The 27,814-nt window shown below is 38.9% G+C and overlaps 1 protein-coding gene across 5 annotated transcripts in view; it reads right to left on the bottom strand.

The window, feature by feature from the left end:
* LOC149258927 (tryptophan--tRNA ligase, chloroplastic/mitochondrial-like) overlaps positions 1-27,814 on the bottom strand; it is a 333,508-nt gene that overhangs the window by 127,679 nt on the left and 178,015 nt on the right. For 4 of the 5 annotated variants that reach the window (XM_089373948.1, XM_089373980.1, XM_089373956.1 and 1 more), the window contains one exon: positions 15,590-15,646. The exons of the other annotated variant lie outside the window; for it this stretch is intronic. In XM_089373948.1, coding sequence (XP_089230074.1) covers positions 15,590-15,646 — 57 coding nt within the window. The remainder of the gene's footprint in view (positions 1-15,589; positions 15,647-27,814) is intronic. 5 annotated transcript variants of the gene reach the window in all.

Raw genomic sequence — 27,814 nt, 5'->3', positions numbered from 1 at the left:
ATTGCTTCATGCAGAAGACATAACAAATAATAAAGAAGAAATCTAAATATTCACAAGTAATTATCAAGTAGAAAAATTAAGCCCAATTCCACTACACTTGGCTTTTCAACAGTCGGTTCTCCATCAAACATAATGGACATTTACTCATCATCTTCAGCCATAACTTCAGAATATCCTTCTAGGTGATTTAGGGAAGCCTCCCTTCTGGTCTAATTCCACTAAATAGCAAGAGAAAGGTTGTTGAGGTGACAGTGTCAACACTTTCTCTTGTTTCTATAAGGTTTGGCCCCGCTTAATGAGGCTTTGCACCAGGCCAGCTAGATTTTGCAACAACACCCCTAACATTAAATATGGCTCACAATGATACTTTAATGGTTTTTGTGCGGATGTTGATCTCACTTGATCTTGAGGGTATGTTTCAAGTTCTTCATCACTCATGTAGCAAAGACCCTTGAAGGAAGACTTGAACATATCTGGCACCTTTTAGAGCACATTTTTCCCATTGCTGAGAGCAAACATGACCTTGTAGCCCCAATGTTGCCCTCATGAGATGGACATTTGCCTTTGATAAGACTCCACATGGTTGTATGCCCATTGCTACACATGCAGATGCTAAAACATTGGACTAGGAAGCCAAGGTATTGGCTTGTTTAATGATGTGCCCAGATGGACCTAGGATGCCCCTACGCTCGCCTTGACCTTGTTTGATGGATGTTGCCTTGTTCCAAAGCCTAGATGAGGTTGGTGATCACTGAGATGAATTGGGAGGGCTAGTATACCATTTCCATATGCCAATGTTTGCATTGAACCTGCATCGTCACCCCCATGTGCCCTAGAAGGGTGACATGAGCCTTCTTGGAGATGAAATCATCATGGTTGAGGAGCTATTTGGAGATATACCCATGATTTCTTGGAGTGAGGAGCACTCATAAGCCTCTTTGTCACTTGTTTGATGGAGATTCATCTTTTTGAGGGGATAACACCATGAGAGCCTTTATTTCCCCATAAGTGGGCTATTATGATGTATTTTTCATGTTTTGAAGCTATCTTAAGGTTGGACCTTTAGGCCTAGTTGAACGCTCAAGTACACTTTTAGGGATTTTACTTGTAAATTAATGAAAAGTAACTTGGTTACCCTCATATAAATAGAGGGAGTCACTTTCATTTTGAATTATCATAGTTCACAACACTACTATCTCTCAAGAAGTGCACACTAACTCTCTTCTTCTTTTCGTTTGGACGCAATGTGCGCTTGGAGGAACAAATTGTCTTCAGAGACATATTTTTGCATGATAAGACTTGTCTTGGATTGATGAAGTGGTCCTTGATTGAATAATGTAATTTTATGTTGATATTCTTCCATTTTGCATGCAAATTACTGAAATTAGGGTTTCTGTGTGCCATATTAAAAAGTGTAATATCCTTTATAAAATCTTGTTTCTTTCAGCTTCGCAAAATTAGTCTTTCAAGAATCCATCAAAGAAAATTTGTGTATGCCTCCTTTGATCTTAAACCTCCACATAAAGAAAGTCAATAAGGTTTCTATGAGAGGCTTCTCAGTCCTCCACCCACCTCATCTAGGTTCCTCCATTTTTTAATCGCCATCATTGACTCCATTGCCCAAGCTAGAGAAGGCAATAGACTAGCTTTTGGTGGCCATTTAAATTTCGTTTTTTTCTCTTAAATTTATGGTAACTAGGGTTGGTGTTAGCTTAAATTTGCACGTAATAGCAATTTATTGTCCATGTGTTATTTCCCTATTGGAAGGGGTTGAATTTAAAAAATATGCAAAGTCTAGCATTAATTGATGTTCTCACCCCAAAATTAGGGTTGACGTCTTGATTTTAATTGTTGTCATATGCATTTTCAATCATTTAAAGCCATTCTTTACTTAACCCTAACTTGCGTCCTTCATAGTCTTTGCTCCTGTGTTGATACTATCATAATGATGTCATCTATTACAATCAAAAGTGTAACCCTATGGTGTTTAAAAGTAACTAGGTTCGGTCTTCATAATGACATGCGTAATTGTGATTTTATGTAATTGATGAAAAGAAGAAAAATAAAATTATTATTGTAATGCTTGTCTCATGGGTTTCATGAGCAAGGAATTTTATTTTTAGTATGACTCCCATTGTGAGTCCTTAGGATTGATCATAAAGTCAAATTGAGTCAATGCCATGTATGAAGGACCCTCTTAGGCATGTTACACATTTGTATGAGTCATTAAATAAGTATAAAAGCCCTCCAAGACAAGCAGAAGGCCACTGCTGCAAGTCGACTTCAATATGAAATTAATTAACTCCTCCAACAGACATGTCGGCTCAAGCTCTTTCATGTTGGCTAATTACATAGGCAAACCACTATAAATAGGCAACTCAGCCTAAGTTCAAAGCACAGAAATTCAAAGATAATTTGGTCTAGTTCTAAAGTGAACAAGAAGTGCAAAGATCAACGAAAGGCTCTAGAAAACAGTCCTAATAACTAGCAAAGGGAGAGCGAGATCTGTGGTAATATTTGGTTCTGTTTTAGGGCATGTTTTGACACACGTGCGAAGAAAGAGGAGTATTGTTGTTGCAGTAAGAAAAAACCTGCTTAGGCAGACGAGTTGGAAGAAGGTCGAGTCTAGAAGGGAGGTCGAGACAAGAGTTGGAAGAAGGTAAAGTCTAGAAGGAAGGCCGAGATAAGAAGAAGGTCAAGTCTAGAAGGGAGGTTGAAGGTTTGAAGCAGAAGGAGGTTGAAGTGGAAGAGAAGCCGAGAAAAGGAAAGAAGCAGAAGGTTGACTAAGGATCTCATCAAGGGAGCTTGTGCCTTGGTCTTGGAGTGGCAAGCAGGTCAAGGGTCTTGGTCATGGTATTCGTCAATTGGAATCTCTATAAGAAAAAGAATTTGTTCGGGTTTTCCTCTCAAAGAGAGAGAGGTTTTGGCCCTGGCTGATAGCCTATATTTTGTGTCTCTTGTCTCTTTATGGTTTATGCATTGGTAGTTGTTTGATGAAGAAGAACACTAATAACCTAATGATCCAGGTCCGGGTGTGAGAAAGGACCCTTCCAAGACCTTTTACTTTTGTGATGTGTTAAATTGCATTTTTAAAAGAACATTAATGAATACATCTGCATGTTGAAAAGAAAAGGAATAAGACAATCATCAGCACATGAAAACATAAGTCGTTGATAACAGAGTTCGTCCAGGAGGGACTACGTCTCCAAGCCCCGGTGTCAAGATGGTGTAGTCCGCTACATTAAGTGTTGTCAATAGTGATGATGTACATAAGAGGTTATCATACAAGGAAAAATGCCCTCATGCAGGAGTGGCTCCAAGAGATGTTCTACTATAAGAACTCTCAGTCAAAAGACTCCTATCAGTATGACATAAAACTCATGCATGATGAGCATCTCACCAACATGGCATAAAAGGGATCTCAATGCAAACATGCATGACGACAACATGAATATCCCATCAACATACAACAAAGGGATCTCAAAACACATGACGAATCATGACAACAAGTACATCACATAGACGATTCCACGTCACATCAAGCAAGAATCATGAAAACAAGTAATAAACAAGATCCCACATCAAGCATCAAACAGGGATCTGTGCAGCACAATGCATAGCAAAAGAAGTACATGAACGCACTGCATATACCTCACAACCAAGGGCCATCTGAAGAAGTGAATGTCAAACTGCTGAAGCTTTTCGTGCCATCAATCTCACGGCATCAATCGCATGGAAATGGCTGCTCGCACATAAATGCTGACACCTGCATTCCACTTAGAAAAGTGGTTGGAAAATAAAATGAGCAAATGAACAATCTGAATGCACCATTAGATTTGTGACGTCGAATAGTGCAAAATCGATTGTCCAATTTTTGAATTTTGAGAAATTGAGAATCTAGGGCTCAAGGAATCTTTTAGATTCCTCAAAGATTCTACTCCATGGGTGGACTGGAAATCTGCAACTCAAAAGGTGAATCTGACCTCGCCATTGCAATCCCTGCGAAAAACCATGAAAAACGCTAAGTTGCACGAAACGGGGAAACATGTACGAGTTTCCGAAATGGGCACAGGTAAGAAACATGACCCCCCCAAGTTTTGGAAATGGGGAAACACAATATATATATATATATATATATATATATATTAGGACATTTAAGAAATATATGCAATCATAAAGCATATATGATACATTCTAATTTATTACATTATGATTAAATATTCAATGCATAAACTATAGGTCTCTAAATTTACATCACATTTACTCATGAATAATCACATAATGAAAATAGCAATATCCAAAATCAGCCACGAGAAATTTCTAATTTCTTGTCTCGTACTTGATTGGGAATCTCCTCCTACATAGTCGAACGACTTTAGTGCTCTTGATTAAATACAAGTTCCATACCCTAGTATCCTACGTGCTCTTGATTATTGGGAGTCTCCCCTGCATAGAGGGCTTGGTTCTCTTGATTAAATACAAGTTCCATACCCTAGTACATGACAAAATCCAATGGAAACATTGTAATCCCTCCAATCCTAAAATCCTGAAAAACAGATAAGTCTGTTGGATTTTGAGTGAGATCTAAAATTCTACTTTCTCCATATGAAATCCAATGGGGGCGAAACCACTCTCAAACATCCTGAGTCATTTCATGGTAATGTTAAAAAATTAAGTAAAAGGATGAAAATGAAAAATAAAGGAGAATGTCACTTTTACTTTTAAGAATTTAACATTACCATGAACTACATATCAACACTAGGGCCATAGGCTTGAACATTAGGCTGCCCCACTCAAAAAAATCCTCTTTTTTATAACTTGAGAGGCATCTAGAAGATATTTTAGTCGCCCAATAAAAAATTAGAAGCAAAAAAATAAAAATAAAAATAAAAATACAAGAAAAAGTCAATTTACAAGAGGAAACTCCGTCGTACGACCTGGAAACACGTTTCTAGCCATACGGGCCACGTTTCCTCCTCGAGAAACAGGCCAATATGGCCGGAAACGCGTTTCCAGGCCGTACGGTACGAGTTTCCTCATTTCTGTTTCGTTTTTTACTGGAAACAGGCCCTTCTCCAATGTTTCCTGCAACTTAGGAAAAACGACTATAAACTTGACTATATTTCGACTTGGAGAAAATTACCTCCTCGGCAAAATTTCAAAGATCATGGTTCCACTCCCTGTTTCTACAGCAGTCATGGTTCCACCTCCATACTGAAAAATGGCCGAAAAATGCAGAACTCTGATGGAGAAACGGACAGCGCCATTGCGTTCGTGGCGTCGAGAAGTGCTAAAACCATATAAATTTGTCAAAATCTAACAAAGTGAAAATTCGGCCCTCCGGCAAAATTCTACCTTGAACTGCGTGCCCTGTCTTCCTCCTAAGCGCACTAACAAACTGCGTTTAAATATAATTTTGCGAGGGGATTTCACAATAAGTTGGTTTGGTGTAACGGTTGAAATCTAGTTTAGTAGGGAGGAGGTCGGGCGGTCAAACCCCGCCTCCTCCTTTTTTTACACAAACCAAACGAAATTTTGTTTTAAAAACAATTTTGGGGTTGGTTGAGCCCGCCTTGGGCAGCCCTCCCCCGTACCTACCCTCCACCATTCCATGTGGGCTAGTGCGCTGTTTTGTTTGGGTGTGGTTGGGTCCGTGCCCCAAGGGCCGCCCACTGCCCATTACTTAATAGTGTGATTGGTTCCGTGTTTAAAGGGGCATGGGGTGGTTTGGTCTGTGCCCCAAGGGCCGGCCCACCACCCATTTGTGGTTAATTGTGCGGACAGTTCCGTCAAAGGGGGCCAGGGGTCGTGGCCCGCCCCTCCACCAATTTTTTTCTCTGTGCGGTTTATGTGCAGAGGGGGTGGCGGGGTTGGTGGCCCCCACCCCCCTCTTTTAAATAATTTTTTCGTTTAAAAAAAACAATATGCATTTTTTTAAAATTCGGTTTTAGACCGAAGGAGTCTTTTTAAATAGGCCATGATTTTGCCCTGAATCTGGCCGGAGTTGGCCGGATCCCGTCGACCGGAAAAGTTCAAATTGTGGCCTCCTTAAGCCTGTCCAGTCAGCAAAAGTCAACCCAACTTTGACTGCCTCTATCTCCTTCATCCAGACTTGGATTGACGAACCATTCACACCACCGCGATCAGGACGACGAGATCTACGCTCTAGTCCTAGTTCGAGCATAATCCAAACATTTTGATTTTTGAGCTTTCCTGAGTCCTCTTTGTTGTGTGTCTCTCTAGAGCCACCTGGATCACCTAAGTAAAAGAAGATCCTAATCTAAAGAAAGTAAAAAGCACTCACAAGTAATGACTAATAGAAGAGAAATCACATAATTGCTATGCCCTATATTTCTCAACATGGTATCAGAGCTAAGGTGACAAAGTCAAAGAAGGGCATCTTATCAAGGGACACTTCATTGAAGACATCACCAAGAAGTCATCATTGAACAAATCTTGAGGAAGGCATCAAAGCAAAGATCATCTTTAAGACAAGATCTACGAAGGAAGCATTATAACCTAGATCGAAGAAGGAGTCTACAAAGAAGTCTTGGGATCATCATCAAGAAAAGAAGGCCAAGTTGAAGAGATCTACGAATCAAGGTCCTTACCATTGAATACATCACCAAGAAGTCATCATTGATCTTCATCAAAGGATCCAAAGAGATCTCACTCTCTATGGGATCAAGGATCACTCTTGAAGAAAACTACCTTCATCAAGGAGAAGTTTTCTACTCTCTATATCATCATCAACATCAAGGAAGCAGCAAGGAGAAAGGAGCATCATATCAAGTAAGTATATGACCTTATCTGAATTTGTCAAAATTTCTTTTTGCAAGGAAAGCAACAAATTGGTTGGGGCTTCAAACTATCTTGCATGGAAGAAAAGGACAGATCTAAATCTCATTGAAAATGAGGTCATGGATCATGTCAAAGGATCTATCACCAAACCAGGATAAGAAGATGCTCAAGAACTTGCAAAGTATATGAAAGGGGAAATTAGGGCTCAAAGGATTCTCATTGAATCGATCAAAGATCCCCTCATCCCATATGTATCTAAACTCGAAACTCCAAAAGAAATCTATAACAAACTGGTGGAGTTGTATTCCGTAAGCACTGTTGGAGAAGTCATCTCATTAAGGCAAGAACTCTATAAGCTTAAGATGTCTAGCGAAGATGGAATAGCCTCATACTTTATGAGGATATCTAAGATCCATGATCAACTAAAAGATCTGGGAGAAGTCATGTCTGATAGTGAAATGATTACAGTTGTATTATATGCACTACCGGAGGAGTGGGGTACCGTTACTTCAAGTATTTATGGGAAGAAAAAAGCTACTCCATTCCAGGATCTATGGTCACTATGCAAGATTAAAGAATCTAGACTAAAGGCCAAATCTGATGTGGGAGCAAGTGAGCAAAATCAAGCTTATGCTGCAATGACAATAAGAAAGGGACAACTTGGAAAGTTTGATCCTCGGAAAAAGAAAAAGAACATGGCTAAAATCCAATGCTATGGGTGTCAAAAATATGGGCACTACAAAAGAGATTTTCCTAAGATCAAGAAGGACAATTACAAAAGAAGAAGAGAAGCCCATATCACCGAATAAGTGGAGGAAGCTGAAAAGAAGAAATCCAAGAATGAGGAAGTACGAGATCTCTATTATAACAAGAAGCACAGTTCATGACATCATGGGAAGGTGTTCTTCAAGCAGCTGGTTGTCCCATCATCCCCACCTAAGGAGTTGTTGTAGCTCCCTAATTAAGAGGGAACTTGGAAACAAGTTTCTTACTTGGAAGAAACTTAGAAATTCCTAAGCCAAGAGGGAGCTTAGGTACATTCCTTCAGTATGAATGAGTACATTCCTTTACTGGAATAGATATGTCCTCCCTTATTAAGATGGGGAGATAGACACATCATTCTTGCCTTCACTTGGGAAAGACAGAATGGAAGATTGGGTAAGCATCTGGCATGTGATGCTCTTTGAGGATGTATTAGGGCATCTAAGATAAGAATAGTCGTTGAGGACCGATATTCTTTGAAGACTGGAATCCAAGATAAGAATAGTCCTGGTGGAGCACACCCTGAGAACTATTGATTTCTGGTAGCATAAGATGTGCTCTAAGTCTCAAATTTTGGAGGGAGGCTTGGGCACATGTATTCCAAAGAACTCAGAAGGTGTTCTGGGAAATTCCACCCGGAGACAATTTTATTAAAATAATTAATTATTTTTAATGGGACCCTAAGTCTAAACTTAGGAAATTAAAATAATTAATGGGTATTAATCTAACTGTAGGTGTAACTTCTAGAAGAAGACGAGGATCGAGCAGAATTGATCTTAGCAATTGATTAGCTTCTAATCTAGGCCGTTGAATGTTAACAAGGAGATTATTTAAGCAAGCTTGAGGGTCATTTGGAAGACACACACAGAGTTGATCAGTCAGATCGAATTGCTGAAGCTAGAGGCAGCGCAGTGATTTGTAGTGATCACACAGAAAGGGGTAGAAGGAGTTTCGGTTGGAGGATATTCTCCAGAGCCATGAATACTCAGCAAAGAGGTAGAGAGACACACTGAGGAGGCAGCGCAGAGACTAGAGAGGGTGACACAAAGCCAGGAAGGGCTCACGCAGGCCCCACGCAGAGCATCGCAGAGCCTTCACGCAGAAGTCCGAATTTGCTAAGGGGGCTGACGTTTTTGAGCCGGAAGGGTTGGAATCAGCTCTAGAAGGCAAATCAATTCGCAGCAAAGGTGACGCAGTGCCTTATAGGTTGACACAAGCCCACGCAGGGGCAGCGCAAAAGTAGTCGGGGAACTCATTGGTTTAGTTGCCAAATCAGCCGGGACTTGCAGTGTATAGTGAGGTAATCTCACTGATTTCTTCTGTTGAGTGATATTCTCTGTACAAGATTGCCAGCAAGGCATCCAGAAGTTGTATTAAGAAATAACTTCAGCTTAATAGTAAAATCCCTCAAATCTGTTGCACCGTTTTTCCCGCATTGGGTTTTTCCGAGGATATTTGTCCAAAAATAATTGTGTCATTTGTGTTGTATCTTTCTCTTGTTCAGTTTCTTGTTTCGACATATTTAAATGGTGTAGCTAGCAGTGTATGTATTTCTCGTAACAAGTAGGAGAAATATCATCAATGCTGCAGTAGGGATTCCCGGGGTTAACAAATTTTCACATGGTATCAGAGCAATGCAGGTGAAGCAAGAAGAGTAGTGCCAGAGAACCTAGTGTCGAGCATAGAAAGAGGTCGAATAACTGCAAGAGCCAACAATTCGAATCCCCAGAGGGATTACGCAATCCAAGCCAGGAGGGTTGAATTTTCAAGGAAAGTCTCTCTTTGAGTGAGTCGATAGAGAGGAAGGGCTTCCAGATCGAAATTATGTCGTGGAAGAGGGAGCAGCGTTGAAGCCTCAACATGAGGAAGAGCTAGTGGGACACAGTTTTTCTACAGGCCATTTTGCTAGGCAAAAAGACGTCAGAAGAGATAAGAGAAGCACAGTGAGAGATTTTTTCCTCAGTAGACTTCTCGCAGAGAAGTTCGTTTTCTTATTTCCTGAGCAGCATCAATAAGAAGCAGAGAGGAGTAGTTCGACATTTTCATGGCAGAGATGGCAACCAGTGGGCTGAGAGATCAGGACAAATTAGATGGAGCATCCAACTACATCATCTAGAAGGCAAGAATGTCATTCCTTCTAGATGAGCATTCTCTCAAGACCTATGTTGACAGCATGATGGTTGTGCCTGCAGATCAACATCCGCTGAAGAAGTACATAGCAGAAATGGTGAAGGCCAAGAGGATGATCATGGATGGAGTAAAGTATCACGTGGTTTGTCACATTGCTAGCAGAGGGACTACTAAGGAGATGTGGGATGCCTTGGCAACGTTGTATAAGGGGTCTTCCGAGTAGCAGAAGATGTACATAGAGCAGAAATTGAGATTTGCACAGATGCAGAAGGGGGAGCACATAGACCCGTTCCTCACAAAGCTTCAGGAGACCCGGGATGAATTAGTATATGTGGGGTCTAAACCTCAAGAGTCCAATATGGTTAGACTGGCCCTCAATTATGTCTCAAATGAGTGGCAAGTCTTTGTCCAAAGTATCCTGGGCAAGGCGACTTTGCCAAATTGGGATGAGATGTGGGCAGCTCTTAAGCAAGAGGAGCTGAGGAGAGACTTCATCAACTGTAAGCTTGACGGAAGTAGTAGCAGTGGATTGAAGCCCAAAGAGGAGGATGAGAATGCAGCCCTTGCATCGAAGGGGCAAGAGAAGCAGCGAAGGTGGAAGGAGGACGTCTCGAAGATCAAATTCTTCAGGTGTGGTGAAATCGATCACTACGCAACACAGTGTCCTCTCAAAAAGAAGGACAAAGATGAGAAGCACCATCTGAAGGCTACACCCGCAAAGATCGATGAGCAGGAGTTCACCATGACAGCTGAGATACCTTCAGGAGGGAGGTGGGCCGATTTGAAGCTGTAGTTTGAAAGAGCTACAGATGGCCAGGATCCTTGAGGAACCCACCTCTCAGATCAATACCTTGCTACGGGAGCCCAGATCAAAAGTAGCAAGATGGACCAGTGTCAGTTAGTGCAAGAGGAGTGTTTGAGTGACAGATGTAGTGGCTAGTGGCTAGAACACCAAGTCTGAGCAGCATAGTGTAGAGTTACAGCTGTGCAGAGAGGCACAGTGCAATGGCAGCAACAGCGCAGTGGCTTTAGAGGGATAGCGTGGGACTAGCAGCAATCAGATCTTCAGCATCGAGATGCATCTATGTTGAACACTTTTTTAGTAATTTGGGATGTTTTTTCGATGTTGACATAGTAGCATCAGTAGCTTGCAGTGCAGTGGTAGTGCCAGCAGCAGCATGGATGCAGAAATTCAGAGGGAGTTGTAGTATAGATGCAGTGTTGACAGTGACAATGTTAGCAGCAATACAGTTGCAGCAGCAGCGCAGTAGTTGGTGGACAGCATGTCAGACATCATTACCGCAAAGGACAATGTTATGAAGTCAGGGTGATGCTTCAGTGGGAGGCATTGCTAGAGCACATTCCTCACTAAGGAGTGTTGATTTCTGGTAACGTCGAATGTGTTCCAAGTCTCAAATTTTGCAAGAAGGCTTGGGCACATGTATTCCAAAGAACCCAGAAAGCATTTTCATAAATTCCACCCGGAGACAATTTTATTAAAATAATTATTTATTTTTAATGGGACCCTAAGTCTAAACTTAGGAAATTAAAATAATTAATGGGTATTAATCTAACTGTAGGCAATGTTTTACAACTCGGACTCGGACTCGGACTCGGCCGAGGATCGACTCCGACTCGGACTCCGACTCGGTAATGACTCGGCCGGCTCGATTTCAATGACTCGGTCGTTGTAAAAAATACATTAAATATTTATTTTTTTATAAAAAAACATAATTTTAAAGATTTTCATTCATGTTTCCAAACACACAGCATTATAATATAGATGGAAGACAACTTTGTATCCATCTGGCCCACATTTGCCAAAAGAAACCTAGCTGCAGGCACCGAGGGTATCAAACCCTATTACAAGCTTTAAAGGGGACATTTACCCTTGACGTTGGGGTTTAATAGATTTATTGTTGTTAATCATATATACTGATATTTTATTTACAGGCCTAGAGATGAATTTTTGAGGGATTGGTGTGAGTTTACATTGAGAATTTGTCATTTGTGACTATCCCTGTTGATTTACAGGCCTGATTATCTTTCCTTACCCTGGCCACTGGCTTATTGGGCATTATCACAGGTCTAAAAGGCTTATTTCTCTTTTCTGCAGCCTTGTCTCGACTCTCCCTCAGCCACCAGCATCTACAGGGTCTCTTCCTTAATGTATACAGTACAGGGCCAATAAATTTGTAATTGCAGGCTCAGCGTTGCATTCTGAAGGGGTCACATTGCCAAATTGGAGTCCAACATTCATATCCAGGCTGATTCAATGTTCAAATTTCATACTGAGACAGAGTATACCAAGAGTGTATTGTGGAATCACTGTTATGTCGAGAAATATTGAATTCAAGCTGAGATTGGAAGGATTCATTTAATAATTATAATATTTTCTGCCAGAGTATGTTGAGACTCGAGAGTGTATTACCTCTTTAATATTATAATTATCTGCAGAAATATTGAATTCAAGCTGAGATTGGAAGGATTCATTTAATAAGCAGTACTGTTGAGAATCAAGTCAGATTATTATGATGTGGTAACAACTGTGATATGATGAGAGTGTATTGCAATACTCTGTGCTTCCTTATCATTCTTGCTATGCTGAGATGAGACAAAGATTGCGTTTAGACTCCAAAGGCCTGGGGAGTGACTCGGCCAGCTACCCGGCCGGGTTGACCGAGTCACATATGACTCGGCCGAGTCATTGGATGACTCGGCCGAGTCATATGTGACTCGGTCAACCGAACCGGGTAGCTGGCCGAGTCACTCCCCAGGCCTTTGACTCGGTTCGACTCGGCCGAGTCGGAGTCGATTCGGCCGTTTTGTAAAACAATGACTGTAGGTGTAACTTCTAGAAGAAGACGAGGATCAAGCAGAAATGATCTTAGCCATTGATTAGCTTCTAATCTCGGTCGTTGAATGTCAACGAGGAGATTATTTAAGGAAGCTTGAGGGTCATTTGGAAGACACACACAAAGTTGATCAGTCAGATCGAATCGCTGAAGCTAGAGGCAGCACAGTGATTTGTAGTGATCATGCAGAGAGAGATAGAAGGAGTTTTCGCTGGAAGATCTTCTCCAAAGCCAAGAATACTCAGCATAGAAGCAGAGAGACACACAGAGGAGGCAGTGCAGAGGCCAGAGAGGGTGACGCAGAGCCAGGAAGGGCTCACACAAGCCCCACGCAAAGCCTTCACGCAAAAGTCTGAATTTGCTGAGGGGGGTGACGTTTCTGAGCCGGGAGGGCTAGAATCAGCTCTAGAAGGAAAATAGATTCCTTGCAGAGATTACGCAGTGCCTTAGAGGCTGACGGAGGCCCACGCAAGGGCAGCGCAGAAGTAGCCATTGAACTTGTTGGTTCAGCGGCCGGATCAGTCGGGACTTGCAGTGTAGAGTGAGGTAATCTCACTGATTTCTTCTGCCGAGAGATATTCTCTGTACTGGATTGCCAACAAGGCATCCAGAAGTTGTATTCAGAAATAACTTCAGCTTAATAATAAAAACCCTCATATCCGTTGCACTGGTTTTCTCGCATTGGGTTTTTTCGGAGACATTTGTTGAAAAATAATTGTCATTTGTGATGTATCTTTCTCTTGTTCAGTTTCTTGTTTCGGCATATTTAAATGGTGTAGGCTGCAGTGTAATTATTTTGATGTTTGTCGTAGGAAACTGCAAATAACTTGTTCATATAAATCTAACAAGTAGGAGAAATATCATCAATGTTGCAGTAGGGATTCCCGGGGTCGAGGAATTTTCACAAGAACCCCAGTGGGGTATGTTCCGAGAGAGACAATGATGAGGGTGTCTATACATCATTGGTCTTGCCAGCATTGCACTCAAATCTCGTGGAGAGATAGAGTTGTTAGTCAAGGCCTTGCTATGTGAAAATGTTGGTTGATATGATGCTATATAGATGGGTTACCAATCTGACTCTTCTTATGAGAAATTCTTCAGATTGAGAATGACCAAGTACCATTATGAATACCTCCCTAGTTAAGAAGAGTGTTGAAAAGTAACTAGGTTCAGTCTTCATAATGACATGTGTAATTGTGATTTTATGTAATTCATGAAAAGAAGAAAAATAAAATTATTATTGTAATCCTTGTCTCATGGTTTCATGAGCAAGGAATTTTATTTTTAGTATGACTCCCATTGTGAGTCCTTAGGATTGGTCATAAAGTCAAATTGAGTCAATGTCATGTATGAAGGACCCTCTTGGGCATGTTACACATTTGTATGAGTCATTAAATAAGTATAAAATCCCTCCAAGACAAGCACAAGACCACTCCTGCAAGTTGGCGACTATATTGAATTAATTAACTCCTCCAAAGAGACATGTCGGCTCAAGCTCTTTCATGTCGGCTAATTACAGAGGCAAACCACTATAAATAGGCAGCTCGGCCTAAGTTCAGAGCACGTAAATTCAAAGATAATTCGGTCTAGTTCTGAAGTGAACAAGAAGTGTGAATATCGGCAAAAGGGTCTAGAAAACAGTCTTAATAACCAGCGAAGTGAAGCAAAGGAAGAGCGAGATCTGTGGTAATATTTGGTTATGTTTTAGGGTTGTTTTGACACACGTGCGAAGAAAGAGGAGTATTGTTGCTATAGTAAGAACCAATCCACTTAGGCAGGCAAGTTGGAAGAAGGTCGAGTCTAGAAGGGAGGTCGAGACAAGAGTTGGAAGAAGGTAAAGTCTAGAAGGAAGGCCGAGATAAGAATAAGGTCAAGTCTAGAAGGGAGGCCGAAGGTTCGGAGCAGAAGGAGGTCAAAGTGGAAGAGGAGTCGAGAAAAGGAAAGAAGCAGAAGGTTGACTAAGGATCTCATCAAGGGTGCTTGTGTCTTGATCTTGGAGTGGCAAGTAGATCAAGGGTCTTGGTCTTGGTATTCATCAATTGGAATCTCTATAAGAAGAAGAATTTGTTCGGGTTTTCCTCTCAAAGTGTGAGAGGTTTTGGCCCTGGATGATAGCCTATATTTTGTGTCTCTTGTCTCTTTATGGTTTATGCATTGGTAGTTGTTTGATGAAGAAGAACACTAATAACCTAAGTAAAAGAAGATCATAATCTAAAGAAGTAAAAAGCACTCACAAGCAGTTACTAATAGAAGAGAAATCACATAATTGTTATGCCCTAGATTTCTCAACATATGGGACGTTTGACATAAGCATTGCTTTCCATGAACCTCATCTAGTAATCCATCGGTGATCATAATAAAGCTCCTCGTGTGGATGATCATTTCAATCCTTTGTTCCAAAGTGTAGAAATGTTTTACTAAATGCCATGTCTAAAAAATTGCCACCTCAAAGAGAGGCAGAACACTGGATTTAACAAGAGGGTACTATACATTTTAGAATCACATATCCCAAAACTAAAGAGCTTAAAAAGCATATTAAGGATTTTCAAAGCTCCATTGGTGATCTAATTTCATTGATAAACAAAAAGGATTTCATGGGCATGTCTGTGGATGATATTCCTCTTCCTCACATGGATGATCTTTTGGATAGCATGTTCAAGGATATAACTATCATTCCCAAGATGGAATTATGGATTAGAAATTATCATTAAATTTAGAAGAATATGACAAAATAGCTTTCACCATAGTCTCATTAAAACAAAGTTTATAAATATCAATTACATTTTTAGAGTTTATTTAGTATTGTTGCAAGCTTACATGAAGTTCAATAAAAGTAAAACACTATAACTGCACTTACTATCAACAAAAATCAAACACGTAAAGACAAGCATGACACAAATCAAATGCATAGTGAACATTGAAAAATGCTAAGAAAGGAAAGAACACATGTTATTGCAACAGTGACATATACATACAAGTTGATAAGGAAATGAAAGGCAACAAATTCAAAAAGAAAAGCATAGTTTAGAAGCATTACTCACATCTTTTGTATCAAGGAGGTTGATTCGAGATTGATCAGAGGGCGTTGATTTCGACATCTACAAAATAAGTTCAAGTACTCAACAATCAATGATTTAAAGAATCCAATATTGCATTAGTCTGAATAATCAAATAAAATCAATATTACCTACATATACTAGAAAAGTACCAAAATTTTATTTGATAGTAGTTTCCTTAAAAATTACCATTACCAAAATGCATATGAAATCACGAGGTGACTTTGCAACACTAGTAACCCCTAAATTTTCCCATTGCAAATTTAGATAGTTAAGGACCAATACATTTCACTGGGCTAGAGGTTCAAAGCTAGATATGGATACATGCTGGTGGTTAGTTCTCAGGGAGACTAGTTATGGGATTGATTCAGTGATAATTCAGACACAATTTTACACAGAATAGAGAAAGTTTATATTTTTAGCGAGTCCCCTACTTTTTAGGAGCACTTCCGAGGATGGTACAACAGTATTGGTCACACACTCGAAGTCCTTATGAATTGAGGAATCTAATAGGGGTTCTTCAGCTGTCATTCATGACACCTGTATTTTTAGCAAGTTTCATCTAGAGACTCACATGTCAAATATAATGGTATATTTAGAATTTTTGCGAGATTTTGAGTCTGATGAACTACTTACAGGCAACATGTGAGCATTTTCTACTTTTAGTAGTGCTTACGAAGTTACATGTAGCTTTGATCATGGATTTTGATTCCTAACTAAAAGACAAATCCAATGAGTATGAATTTATGAATTTCTGAGGACTTTCTATTTTTAGCAATGGTTGCATGTCAGGTTTTAATACACACTTGAGTTCCCCGCTAAGTTCTGAGTCCAATGGTAGTGCCTTCATCCAAATCTAAGACAATTTTATTTTAGCAGTTGGTGCATGGCAGTGCTAACTACATATTCAAACTCCCTGTTGAGTTTTGAGTCAAATGGTGGTGGTTTGGTCCAATTATGACGAATTTATATTTTTAGCAGTCTTTGCATGGCAGTGTTGATAGCATATCCACGTTCCCCATTAAATTCTGAGACATATGAATATAATATTCTAGGCATGAAATGAGATTTCTGTTTTTAACAGTGTCTACCTTTAGGCATGCAATATGTGGCAAGGTCCACCAATTTATTCTAGTCATTTGATATTTTTTTCTTATATTCAGAGAGATTCCAATTTTTGCCATGTCTATTTTAGCAGCATGAGGTGACAGTATGAGGGGTTGAAACATGGCAGCAATTGTGAGTGGACAACTGGCATGAAATGGAATGAGTCATCAATGGGTTGGCAAAGGGTGAGCTAACATGGAAATTGAGCAATTCTATTTTTCTCTCTCCTATTTTCCTCTCTCTATTTGTGTTTTCCATTCCTAATTTCTCTCCTATTTTCCCTCCTCTTTATTACCTATTTTCTATCCTATTTTCCCTCCCATCTTTCCTCTTATTCGTCCCCATAAATTGTCTCCCTTTTTTCTCACATTTTTCCCTATTTGTCCTCTCTTTTTCTGTCCACAAAAAAGGAAGTTAAGTTGACCCTTTAAAACAAGCCAAGTCGAATTATCTAAAGATAAGTAAGGAAAAAATTAAGCTAAGTCACAATTTCTAAATATGGTTTAAGGGAGAAAAATATGCCAAGTCAAATAACTTGAAGAAAATAAACCAAATTGAATTAATTAAAGAAATTCACTCAATTCGAATTGGCTAAATTAATTCCACAGTTATTTTTGCCTCACTCCAACTCAAAGTATATTCAACTCAATTCAAGCAAAGAACACTTAACTAGCTTTTCTTCTCCAGTGAGAGCTCAGTGAATTCAACCATGCACAATAATGGCCAATAGTTGAGAATTCGACCTATCCTTCTCTTGGGCATCAATTGCAAAGGGAAAAAATTATATATATGGGTGGAAAGCCAACCTTCCAACTCAAATTGTCTTGAGCAAAGCAGCCATACTTTCTTCTCTCCATTATTCTTCTCTCTCTATTCTAGCTCTTATTACTTTGTGTCTGGATATCATTGTATTTATGTTTGTTACAGTCATTTTGGCGCAGCCAACATTTTGGCTCTTGTAGAATAAAATTCAGTTTTAATCATCTGTTTGATTAAATGTTATCTAGTACAAATTATTAAGAGTTTTTCAGCAATTTATTTGGGCAATTAGCCACTTAGATACACTTTCTTCTTACACTATTTTTCCATATAAAAGGTTGATTTGCGAAGAACTATTCCACAATTTAAACTTAATGATTTTTTTCTTGGAAATACTGAGAGGGGGGTGAATCAATATTTCTTTCCATTGTTATATTATGCCAATTAAGATAATTTTATTAAAGAAGATAGTGCGGACTCCAAACCTCTTTTAAAAAAATTCAGTCTCTGACCTGTACAACAAAATCTCCAACTTCTTCAAGGCTTCAGCCTTGAATGAGGACTCCAACACAAATCCAGGCAACAACCTGATTTCAACGAGGACACCAATCCTCTTATGCTCGAACCTAAACAACCACTTCCAATATAAAAACTTTACCATTTGTTTGAACAACTTCTTTTTCGGGAAGAGCCTCAGATATCTTTACATCAATGCTTTCAACTATCTTCAACAAATGATTGTTGTATCATTTGTAACCCTTGCTTCTTAATGACTATCCAAGAAAAATTCCTTCATCAACACGTGAATCAAATTTACCTAGTGAATCATCATTAATTCTCATAAAGAATTTGCTTCCAAATATTATGAAGTGTTTCACCTAAGCAGGCTTTACCTTCCATAATTCGTACGGAGTTTTGTCACTATTTACCCGGAGTTGTGCCCTGTTCATGATGTATACAGCTGCCTCAATTGTCTTCCTCCAAAATTTATCTTGTAAGTCGGCTTCTAATAGCATTTTTCTTGTCGTTTCTTGTACAGATATATTCTTTATTTCTACCACTCCATTTTGTTGTGGAGTCCTAGCAACAGAAAGTTGCCTCTTGATTCCATGTTTTTCACAGAATTCATTGAATTCTCTTGAGGTAAATTCTCCACCTCTATCCATTCTTAAGCATTTGATCTTCAACTCACTTTCATTTTCAATTGTTGCTTTGAAAGTTTTAAAACAATCTAGTGCTTTTGACTTATATCTTATGAAAAATACCCACATCATTCTAGTATAATCATCTATAAATAATATAAAGTACCTTTCTCCTTGTAGAGTTGGAGTTTTGGTTGGACCGCACAGATCTGCATGAATGATTTCCAAAGGCTTTGATGTCGAACATTCCTTTGATTTGAAGCTAGTCCTAGTTTTCTTTCCATGTTGACATGGTGCACAAATAGCATTTTCTGGCTTTGAGATTCTGGGGATATCTCTTACTACTTGAGTTTTGCTAATCTTCACCAAGTTATCAAAGCTTAGGTGTCCCAAACACTTGTGCCATAACCAACTTTCATTTGCTTGACTCATGTAACATCTTTCTTCTTGAATTTCACTGAGAATGTATACATTATTTGTTGTTCTTACTACCCCATAGTCCTTGGAACGAAAGATGAGATCATGTCCCTGATTGCATATTTCGTTGACACTCAAAAGATTATGCTTGAGCCCTTCAACATATAGAGCATTTTGTGCTTTTCCCTTGCCATTGATGAGACTCATTGTGCCTTTCCCAACAATTTTAGCAAATCCATTGTCTCCAAAGGTCACATTTCAATCCTTTTATGTGCTTAGTGAGATGAACTTTTTCTAGTCACTTGTCGTGTGCCTAGAACATCCATTATCTACAAACCATAGATTTTCCTTTTTCTAAGCATACAAGGCTAGGTCGCATTTCTTAGAGGTAGCTTCTTTAATCTTCTTTCTCCATATTGTTTCTTTTGGCTTTAATGGGCAATTTTGTGCTTCATGACCTAGATTGTTGCATTTGCTACATTCTAGACTATACTTTGAAGGAGGAGCAAAAGAATTATAAGTCTTGACTTGATTTTTCCTCTTGATGTCAATAATCTTGTTTTGGTGATTATCCCTATATGCCTTGTAATGTTTTGCCTAATGACCAAAATTTTTACAATAGAAACAGTTGCCAAGAAAAATAGTTTGATAATTATTGGTGTAGTCTTGCCTTGATGGGATATTCCTTTCATGGAGGGACTGCTTCTCATTTCTTGAATGAACTTTGTTTTCTGAAGAGTTATTGAGATGGGGTCTTTTAATGACATCAACAAAACTTCTAGGCTTTTCTTCATGATGACCATTGGTGTCTCCTTAAGAATTGGAAGGTTCTCTTGTATAGCCAAGTCCAGATTTGTGATGTAGTCGCCTTTGGGAACTGAGAATGACATTTGAGGTTTAAGAACTCTTCAAATCCTTGATTGCTTTGTCTAACTCTCCTTTTAGAGATACAACTTTGGCTTCCAATTTTTCATAGATTTCTTCCTTTTCCTTTAGTTTATTGTTCAACACTTCTTCTATTCTTTTAGTTTCTTCCTTCTCATTTTTGAGGGAGATGACTTCTTGAGATAGCTTTCCATTCTTTTTCCTGAGTCTATCATTTTCTTCTAAGATATTAATCAAGAGTTCATCCATGCTTCTTCTTCTTCTTCTTCTGGATTTTTTGTTTCATCAAGCACAAGAGCCATTGTGATTCAAAAAAATGCTTCTTCCAGTTGTTACGCTGATCTTAGAGAAGTTGGCTCTGATACCAATTGTTGGAAATACTGAGATGGGGGATGAAACCGCATTTCTTTCAATTGTTATATTATGCCAGTTAAGATTTTTATCACAAGTTAAACCAAAACACAAGAAGTAGAAAAAAAAGATAATTTTATTAATGAATATAGTGAGGACTCCAATCCTCTTTTACAAAAAATCAGGCTCCAACCTATACAACAAAATCTCTGACTTCTTCAAGGCTCCAACCTTGAATGAGGACTCCAATCCTCAAACACAAATCCAAGCACCAACCTAATTTCAGTGAGGACATCAATACTCTTAGGCTCCAACCTAAACAACCACTTCCAATATACTTTAAAACTTTACCAAGGTGTCTCCAAGATAGCTTCTAGATCTGATCCAAAGTCTGCTTCAAGGTGTCTTCAAAAGCTTGCTCAAGGATGCTTCCAAGGCCGCTTCAAAAATTGCTTCAAATATGCTCCAAGTCTGCTCTAAGGTCTGCACCAGATCCTTCAAAGATCTTGATCCAAAGTATGTGTTATGAATTAAAAGTTCATAACTAAATATAATATTAAATAATAATTATTACAACAATAAATAAATACATAATGATTAATTATTAAATTATTAAATAAATTAAATTAAGGTAAAAACACTTAATTAGTATTGAATAGACATCAGTCACAAGGTACGTGTCTTTTGGGCTCATGGCCAATCAACTCCTAAAAAGGAGAACCGCCATAGCAGTGTTTCTTGGGAGTGGGAGCAAAAGCAGGGAGCGGGAGCGAAAACAGGAGCGGGAGTGACATTTTCAAAAGCTCCCAGTTTGGGAGCGAATCCCGGAGCGATTTTTATATAATATATATATTTTTTATATTTTTTATATTTTTTATATTTTGATACATATATGTCAACAAAAACATGTAGAATGATGAATTAGATATAAAAAACATAAAAATACATAGATTGATCATTGAACCATATAACATCAATCATCTAGAAGTTATAATCTTCATCAACCACATCCACAATTGAGTCTCGTGAATCATAATTAATCAATCTTAAAGTTTCAACTTCAAGCTTTCAAAATTGAAAATTCAATATATAACATTTATCATCATTGATCACCAAAGTTGTACTTGTAAGCTAAGTTTAACCATTACAAGAAATAATATCTAACTGTTAACAACTTAACATGAAATGAAATGTTATAAAATGAATTATGAAATGAAATGAAACAACTTTCACGAAGCATCATATTCATAATTCAGAATCATTACCAATGAGTTATAATTGCCAACTTCAAACTTCAAACTTTCATTGTCACGACTCACAGTCATATATTGTTTACAAAAAATATCATTATGATATGAAAGAGTCAAGACTCAAGACTCAACAGTTATGAAAACTAATAGAAACTAGAAAAGACAAGTAAACTGTAAATCTATTATCTACTACTGCATGTGGCCCTTGCCACGAGAGTCTAATGTATGAGCAGGTCATGGTGGTCTTCTAGGAGTCTCTCGCACAGACCGATGACCAGAACTAGAAGGCACATGCCCTCTGGATGAGGGTGTAGATGGAGGTGGCGACAGCAAAGGAACAAGACTCGGAACTCGAGCACTGCTACTGGATGGTGGAGGTGGCATGGCTGTTGCTTCATCTTCCTCCCTTATAAGTTCCTCTTCCAGTTCTTCAAGATGTATAGTGCCATCCTCCAAATTGTCATCCTCTGGTTGGTTGTCCTAGATTTTATATGTTGGATCCTCATAAGCCCGATCATAGTAATGACTCAACAACCTCAAGTTGTAGTGCACATAAACCAAGCTTTCTGCCCGGTTTTCATTGAGTCTGTTTCTTTTCACATTATGTATGAAGCTGTAGGTGCTCCAACACCTCTCTGCAAAAGAAGTATTTACAACCTGTGATAGAACTTCCTTTTCCAATTTTGGCAAAAGTCCATGGCCGCCATATGTTTCCCACCATGTGAGAGCATCAAATCTGTCTTTGTCTTCCATTGCATGGAAGGTAACAAACAAACCAGTGTTACTGAAGTATCTGCCTATTTCAAGGCGCACACTAGCACATTCCTCCCTGTCAGCTGTTATGAAACCAACTCAAGAAAAGATAGAAAAGAAAGATCAACGCCTTAGAATTCAGCCTCTTCGAGGTGGCAACCTCCTTTACATTACATAAATGAACAATTCTTGGATGATACAAATGACAAAACCTCCTTTCTATATATAGGAGTCTAAGGAGTCACAATATAATCCAGCCGACCTAACAATAATAATATAAAGCCACAAAAATAACAATAGAGGGATTCTATGGGGCACAGAAATAACAATATGGGGGTAATAGGGGCACAACAATATAAATAAGGGGTATAACTACAATAGTAATGGGGTAATCACTAGTATTATAGGGACCCAACATGCCCCTCTCCTTCAAAAAAGTGTTGTCCTCAACGCTTGAGTAGTTCTGGATACTTCTGCATAAAATTCTCATCCTCCCATGTGGAATCTTCAGCGGATAAGTTCTTCCACTTGATAAGATACTCTGAAATTGATCGATTTCGTAGCTGTCGAGTTCTTGTTTCTGTGACTGCTTCCGGTTCCAATATAATTTTTCCTTCCTCGTCAAGTTCTGGCAATATTGTTTGAACTGGGAGCTTGTCGCCTATAACCTTCTTTAAACATGAAACATGGAAAACTGGGTGCAATCGAGAAGCTGCAGGAAGCTCCAATTTGTATGCCATAGTACCAATCTTTTCCAACACCTTGTACGGACCATAATACTTTGGTGATAATTTATTATCCTTCTTAGCTTGCTTTAGGGACATTTGCTTATATGGTTGTAGCCGTAGGAATACCCAATCACCTACATCAAAACTTCTTTCACTGCGATGTTGATCTGCCTGTTGTTTCATTCTATTTTGTGCCAACACGAGGTTATCCTTTAAGAGTTGGAGGACTTGTTGTTGATGTTCGATGTGATGTTCCACTGCCTGAACCTTAGAATTTTCTCTTAAATATGATGTGATGGATGGTGGTTGATACCCATAAAGTGCCATAAATGGGGTCATTTTTGTTGCTGTATGGAAGGAAGTGTTATACCACCATTCAGCCAGAGGCAACCATTTGACCCATTGTGTCTGTTTATCAGATACAAAGCAACGAAGATATCCTTCCAAACATTTGTTTACTATCTCAGTTTGCCCATCAGATTGAGGATGATAAGATGAGCTATGAGCTAACTGAGTACCAAGACAAGAAAATAATTTTGTCCAAAAATTTCCAGTGAAAATGGGATCTCTGTCACTTACAATAATCTTTGGGTTTCCATGTAGCTTTTGAACTGTTTCCATAAATGCAGTAGAAACTGTACTGGCTTTAAATGGATGTGATAATGCACAAAAGTGTGCATACTTGGTAAGTCTGTCAACTACCACCATGATGACACTCTTTCCCTCAGACTTGGGTAAACCTGTGATAAAATCCATTGAAACCTCCTCCCAACGTTGGCTTGGAATGGATAAAGGTTGTAATAGACCCGGTGTCTTAATTGTTTCAACTTTATTTTGTTGGCAAACCAAACATTCCGCCACAAACTTTTGAATATCTGATTTAAGGCCATCCCAAAAAAATTCCTTCTTAACCCTGTGGTAAGTTTTTAAAATCCTGAGTGCCCTCCTAAGGGAGAAGTGTGCAATTCCATAAGAATCTTTTGTTTTAGCTGGGAATTCTTACAGAGGTATAAGCGATCTTTGTACCATAACGAATCATTTTGCCAGCTAAATGTATCAGAAGTACTGGAATCTTGTTGTAGCTTTCGAATAAGTGCCCACACTTCTTCGTCATTCTTCCATTCCTCCCTTGCTTCGTTTATCCAATCTGGTTGGATAATAGAAATGGCACACAACAATGCTTCCACATCCTCATCCTTTCTTGAGAGTGCATCTGCCACCACATTTTGCTTCCCTTTTTTGTAGATGATTTCAAAGTCATAACCCAACATCTTTGTGACCCACTTTTGTTGCTCTTCAGAGGATAATCTTTGTTCTAAAAAGTATTTAAGGCTATCATGATCCGTTTTTACCTTGAAGTGTCTTCCCATTAGGTAGGGTCGCCATTTCTTAAGTGCATGGAGTATTGCCAACATTTCCTTCTCATAAATAGCTTTGCTTAAAAACTTTCCCTTGATTGGACGACTTTCAAAAGCAATGGGTCTTTCATCTTGCATTAGAACAGCACCAATTCCATTTCCTGAAGCATCACATTCCACAATAAAGGTTTTTGTGAAGTCCGGTGTAGCTAAGACCGGTGCTTGGCACATTGCCTCTTTAAGATGTTCAAAGGCCTTTGTTGCTTCCGGAGTCCATGAAAATGAATCTTTCTTCAATAATGTTGTTAGAGGTGCTGCTATTCTCCCATAATTCTTAACAAACTTGCGATAATACCCTGTCAACCCAAGAAATCCTCGCAGATGCTTTATGGATGTGGGGATTTTCCATTCCTTAATGGCTTTAATTTTGCTAGGGTCTACCTTAACTCCTTCATGAGATACAATATGACCCAAATATTCCACCTCCTGGACTCCAAAGAAACATTTGGATCTTTTTGCATATAATTGTTTCTCCTCCAATAGTTGTAGCACCTTGTCAACATGTTCAACATGATCCTTCCAAGACTTGTTGTAGATTAGTATATCATCAAAAAATACTAACACAAATTTTCTAAGGAATGGTTTGAAAATTGAATTCATCAAACCTTGAAATGTTGAAGGTGCATTGGTAAGGCCAAAAGGCATGACCAAAAATTCATAATGACCCTCATGAGTTCTAAATGTCGTTTTCGGAATGTCTTCAATCTTCATTCTGATTTGATGATATCCCGAACGAAGATCCAACTTGGTGAAGTAAATTGATCCATGCAATTCATCCAGTAATTCATCAATGACAGGAATGGGAAACTTATCTTTAATAGTGAGCTTGTTGAGCTCCCTATAATCTGGACACATGCGCCATGATCCATCCTTCTTGTGCACCAATACTACTGGAGCTGAGAAAGAACTTTGACTCGGTTGAATTATACCAGCCTCTAGCATTTCTGCAACCATACGTTCAATTTCACTTTTTTGGACATAGGGATATCTGTACGGCCTGATGTTTGGAGGAACACTTCCTGGAATCAGATGAATAGCATGATCATGATCACGCATAGGTGGGAGACCTTTGGGAGTCTCAAATACCTTGGAATGATTGTCCAGGACTTTTTGGAGATCTGGAGAAATAGATGATTCCAATGTGGAAACATCTAGCGAACATAATTGTGCAATTACACCTCTTTGCTCCTTTTTTAGAAGCTTTGTCATGCCATTAGAGCTGATTATCTTTCCTGGTTTCCCTGCAATACCCCTTAATTCAACTTCCTTTCCTTCCACAGAAAATTTCATGAAAAGTTCTTGAAAATTAAAAGCTATTGTACCCAAGGATTGTAGCCATTGGACTCCTAGTACAACATCAGCACCTCCCATTGGAATGGAAAGCATTGGGCTAGTCAATACATATTCTCCCATGGATAGCTTGATATTATGGCACTTTCCAGAACAATTTATTGTTCCTCCATTTGCAATCATCACTTGACACTCTGGTGCTGGATATAGGAAGCAATTCAATTCTTTTGCTACCCTACAATGAATAAAATTGTGGGTGCTTCCTGAATCAATCAACACTATTACCTTTTTCTTCTTGATTTGTCCTTCTATCTTGATGGTTTGAGGAGTGGTAATTCCCGCCAATGCATTACAAGATATGGTCGGATTTATTTGTTCTTCATCTAGGCTTTGTTCCTGGAATATATCCTCTTCTTTTGACCTTTCTTGCTCCTTTTCTTCTTCCTCTTCACAATCTATGTAGAATAATTTCTTCTCAGCACACTTATGACCTTTTGTGTATTTTCTATCACAATTGTAACAAAGCCCTTTTGCTCTTTTTTCTTCCAATTGTTGTGGTGTCAACCTTGTAGGTTGTGGAAGGCTATGGGCCATAATTTTGCTTTCCATTTTTCTTGCTAACCTGAATGCCTTCTCTAATGAATCAGGTTCCCAAAGGCGCACATCATGTTGGATATTATCCTTTAAAGACCCTATGAACACATCAATCCTATGCTCCTCTGGAATATCTTTTACCCTTATGTTCAATTTTTGGAACTCCTCAATGTGCTCCATTATTGAACCCTTTTGTTTGAGACTTATCAATTGGCTAAAAAAAGTGTTGCTTTTTGTATCCTCATAATGTGCTATCAATTCTTCCGTAAAAATTGCCCAAGTGATAAATTGTTTACGAGAACAAAGCCATTGATACCATACAAACTGATTTGGTTCCAAATATAAAGTTGCCATACATACCTTTTGTGTGTTTTGCACATTATTGAGATCGAAGAATTGCTCCATCTGTAATATCCATGTGGCGGGATCCTTGCCATCAAACTTCCTCATATCGATTTTTGGAATATGGTGAGTCTTCGATCCAACATTAGAGTCTATGGAATCATGATTAACATTTCTTTTGTTCTCATCATGAGTTTCCTTTAGTACTCTTTCACCTTAGTGACCATTTCTTGTAGCAACTTATTCATATTTATCTTCAATTCTTCCATCTTATCATCCATGCCATCAATTTTAGCGTCCATGCCATTCACCTTAGCTTCCCTGCCATCCATCTTAGCTTCTACGCCTTTCTTTAAGCAGTCCATCTTAGCTTCTACACCTTTCTTTAAACCATCCATCTTAGCTTCTACATCTTTCTTTAAACCATCCATCTTAGATTCTGTTCCTTTTTGTGCAAGGGACAGTTGTTGCACTTGGTCTTGTAATTTTGATATATCATGTTGCATTTCTTCCTCTTCTTCATGAGTCATGCTAGAGCTTTCAGGTTCCTTACTAGGTGTTTGCATTTTCTTTCCTCGGGGCATCAGTTACCGATAATAATGCTCTACTATGCCCTTTGAATTCCTTCAAAATAAATTTTCAAACCAAGCTTAAGCAAAAATTTAAAAAAATCTACACACCTTTTTTCACTTTGTAGGAGCTTGATATTGCCTCTGATGTATCTCTGTACTTTCCAATCATCTAGTTCTGAAATTGTGACCTGTAGTAGCTCTCTATGTCCTCTTTCCAATGCCACAGTCTGATCCTAATTGGATTCTCCCAGAAAGAGTTATGCACAATCTCCCAGAGTGACCTGATTATAGACTTTCAGTAGAGCGAACTTGTATGAATGCCACGTGTCACTTTTCGACCTTTGGTTCTGAAAAAGATATACAAGAAACTACAGTCCGTCCTCTTTCTGTACCTTCTTACGAAATTTCAATCCGATCCCCAGAGAGAAAGTTATGACGATTTTCCCTAGGTCACCTGTTTTGAATGTAATTCAGGAGTCTGCAAAAAGACCAACTTCCTCAGATCATATCTCCGCAAATATCACGCAAAAAGCTCTGAAATTCGGACCCAAGGTTCAGCGCGATTTCTTCTCAAATGGGTTTTTTTTGCGACTTCTGAAACG

This window comes from Pinus tabuliformis, chromosome 6, assembly GCF_031772625.1.
Source record: "Pinus tabuliformis cultivar Carrire ecotype Pingquan chromosome 6, CPIR1, whole genome shotgun sequence".
NCBI classification, from domain to species: Eukaryota; Viridiplantae; Streptophyta; class Pinopsida; order Pinales; family Pinaceae; genus Pinus; species Pinus tabuliformis.
Note: the sequence above shows the minus strand (reverse complement) of the source record. Positions and strands in the feature narration are given on the sequence as shown.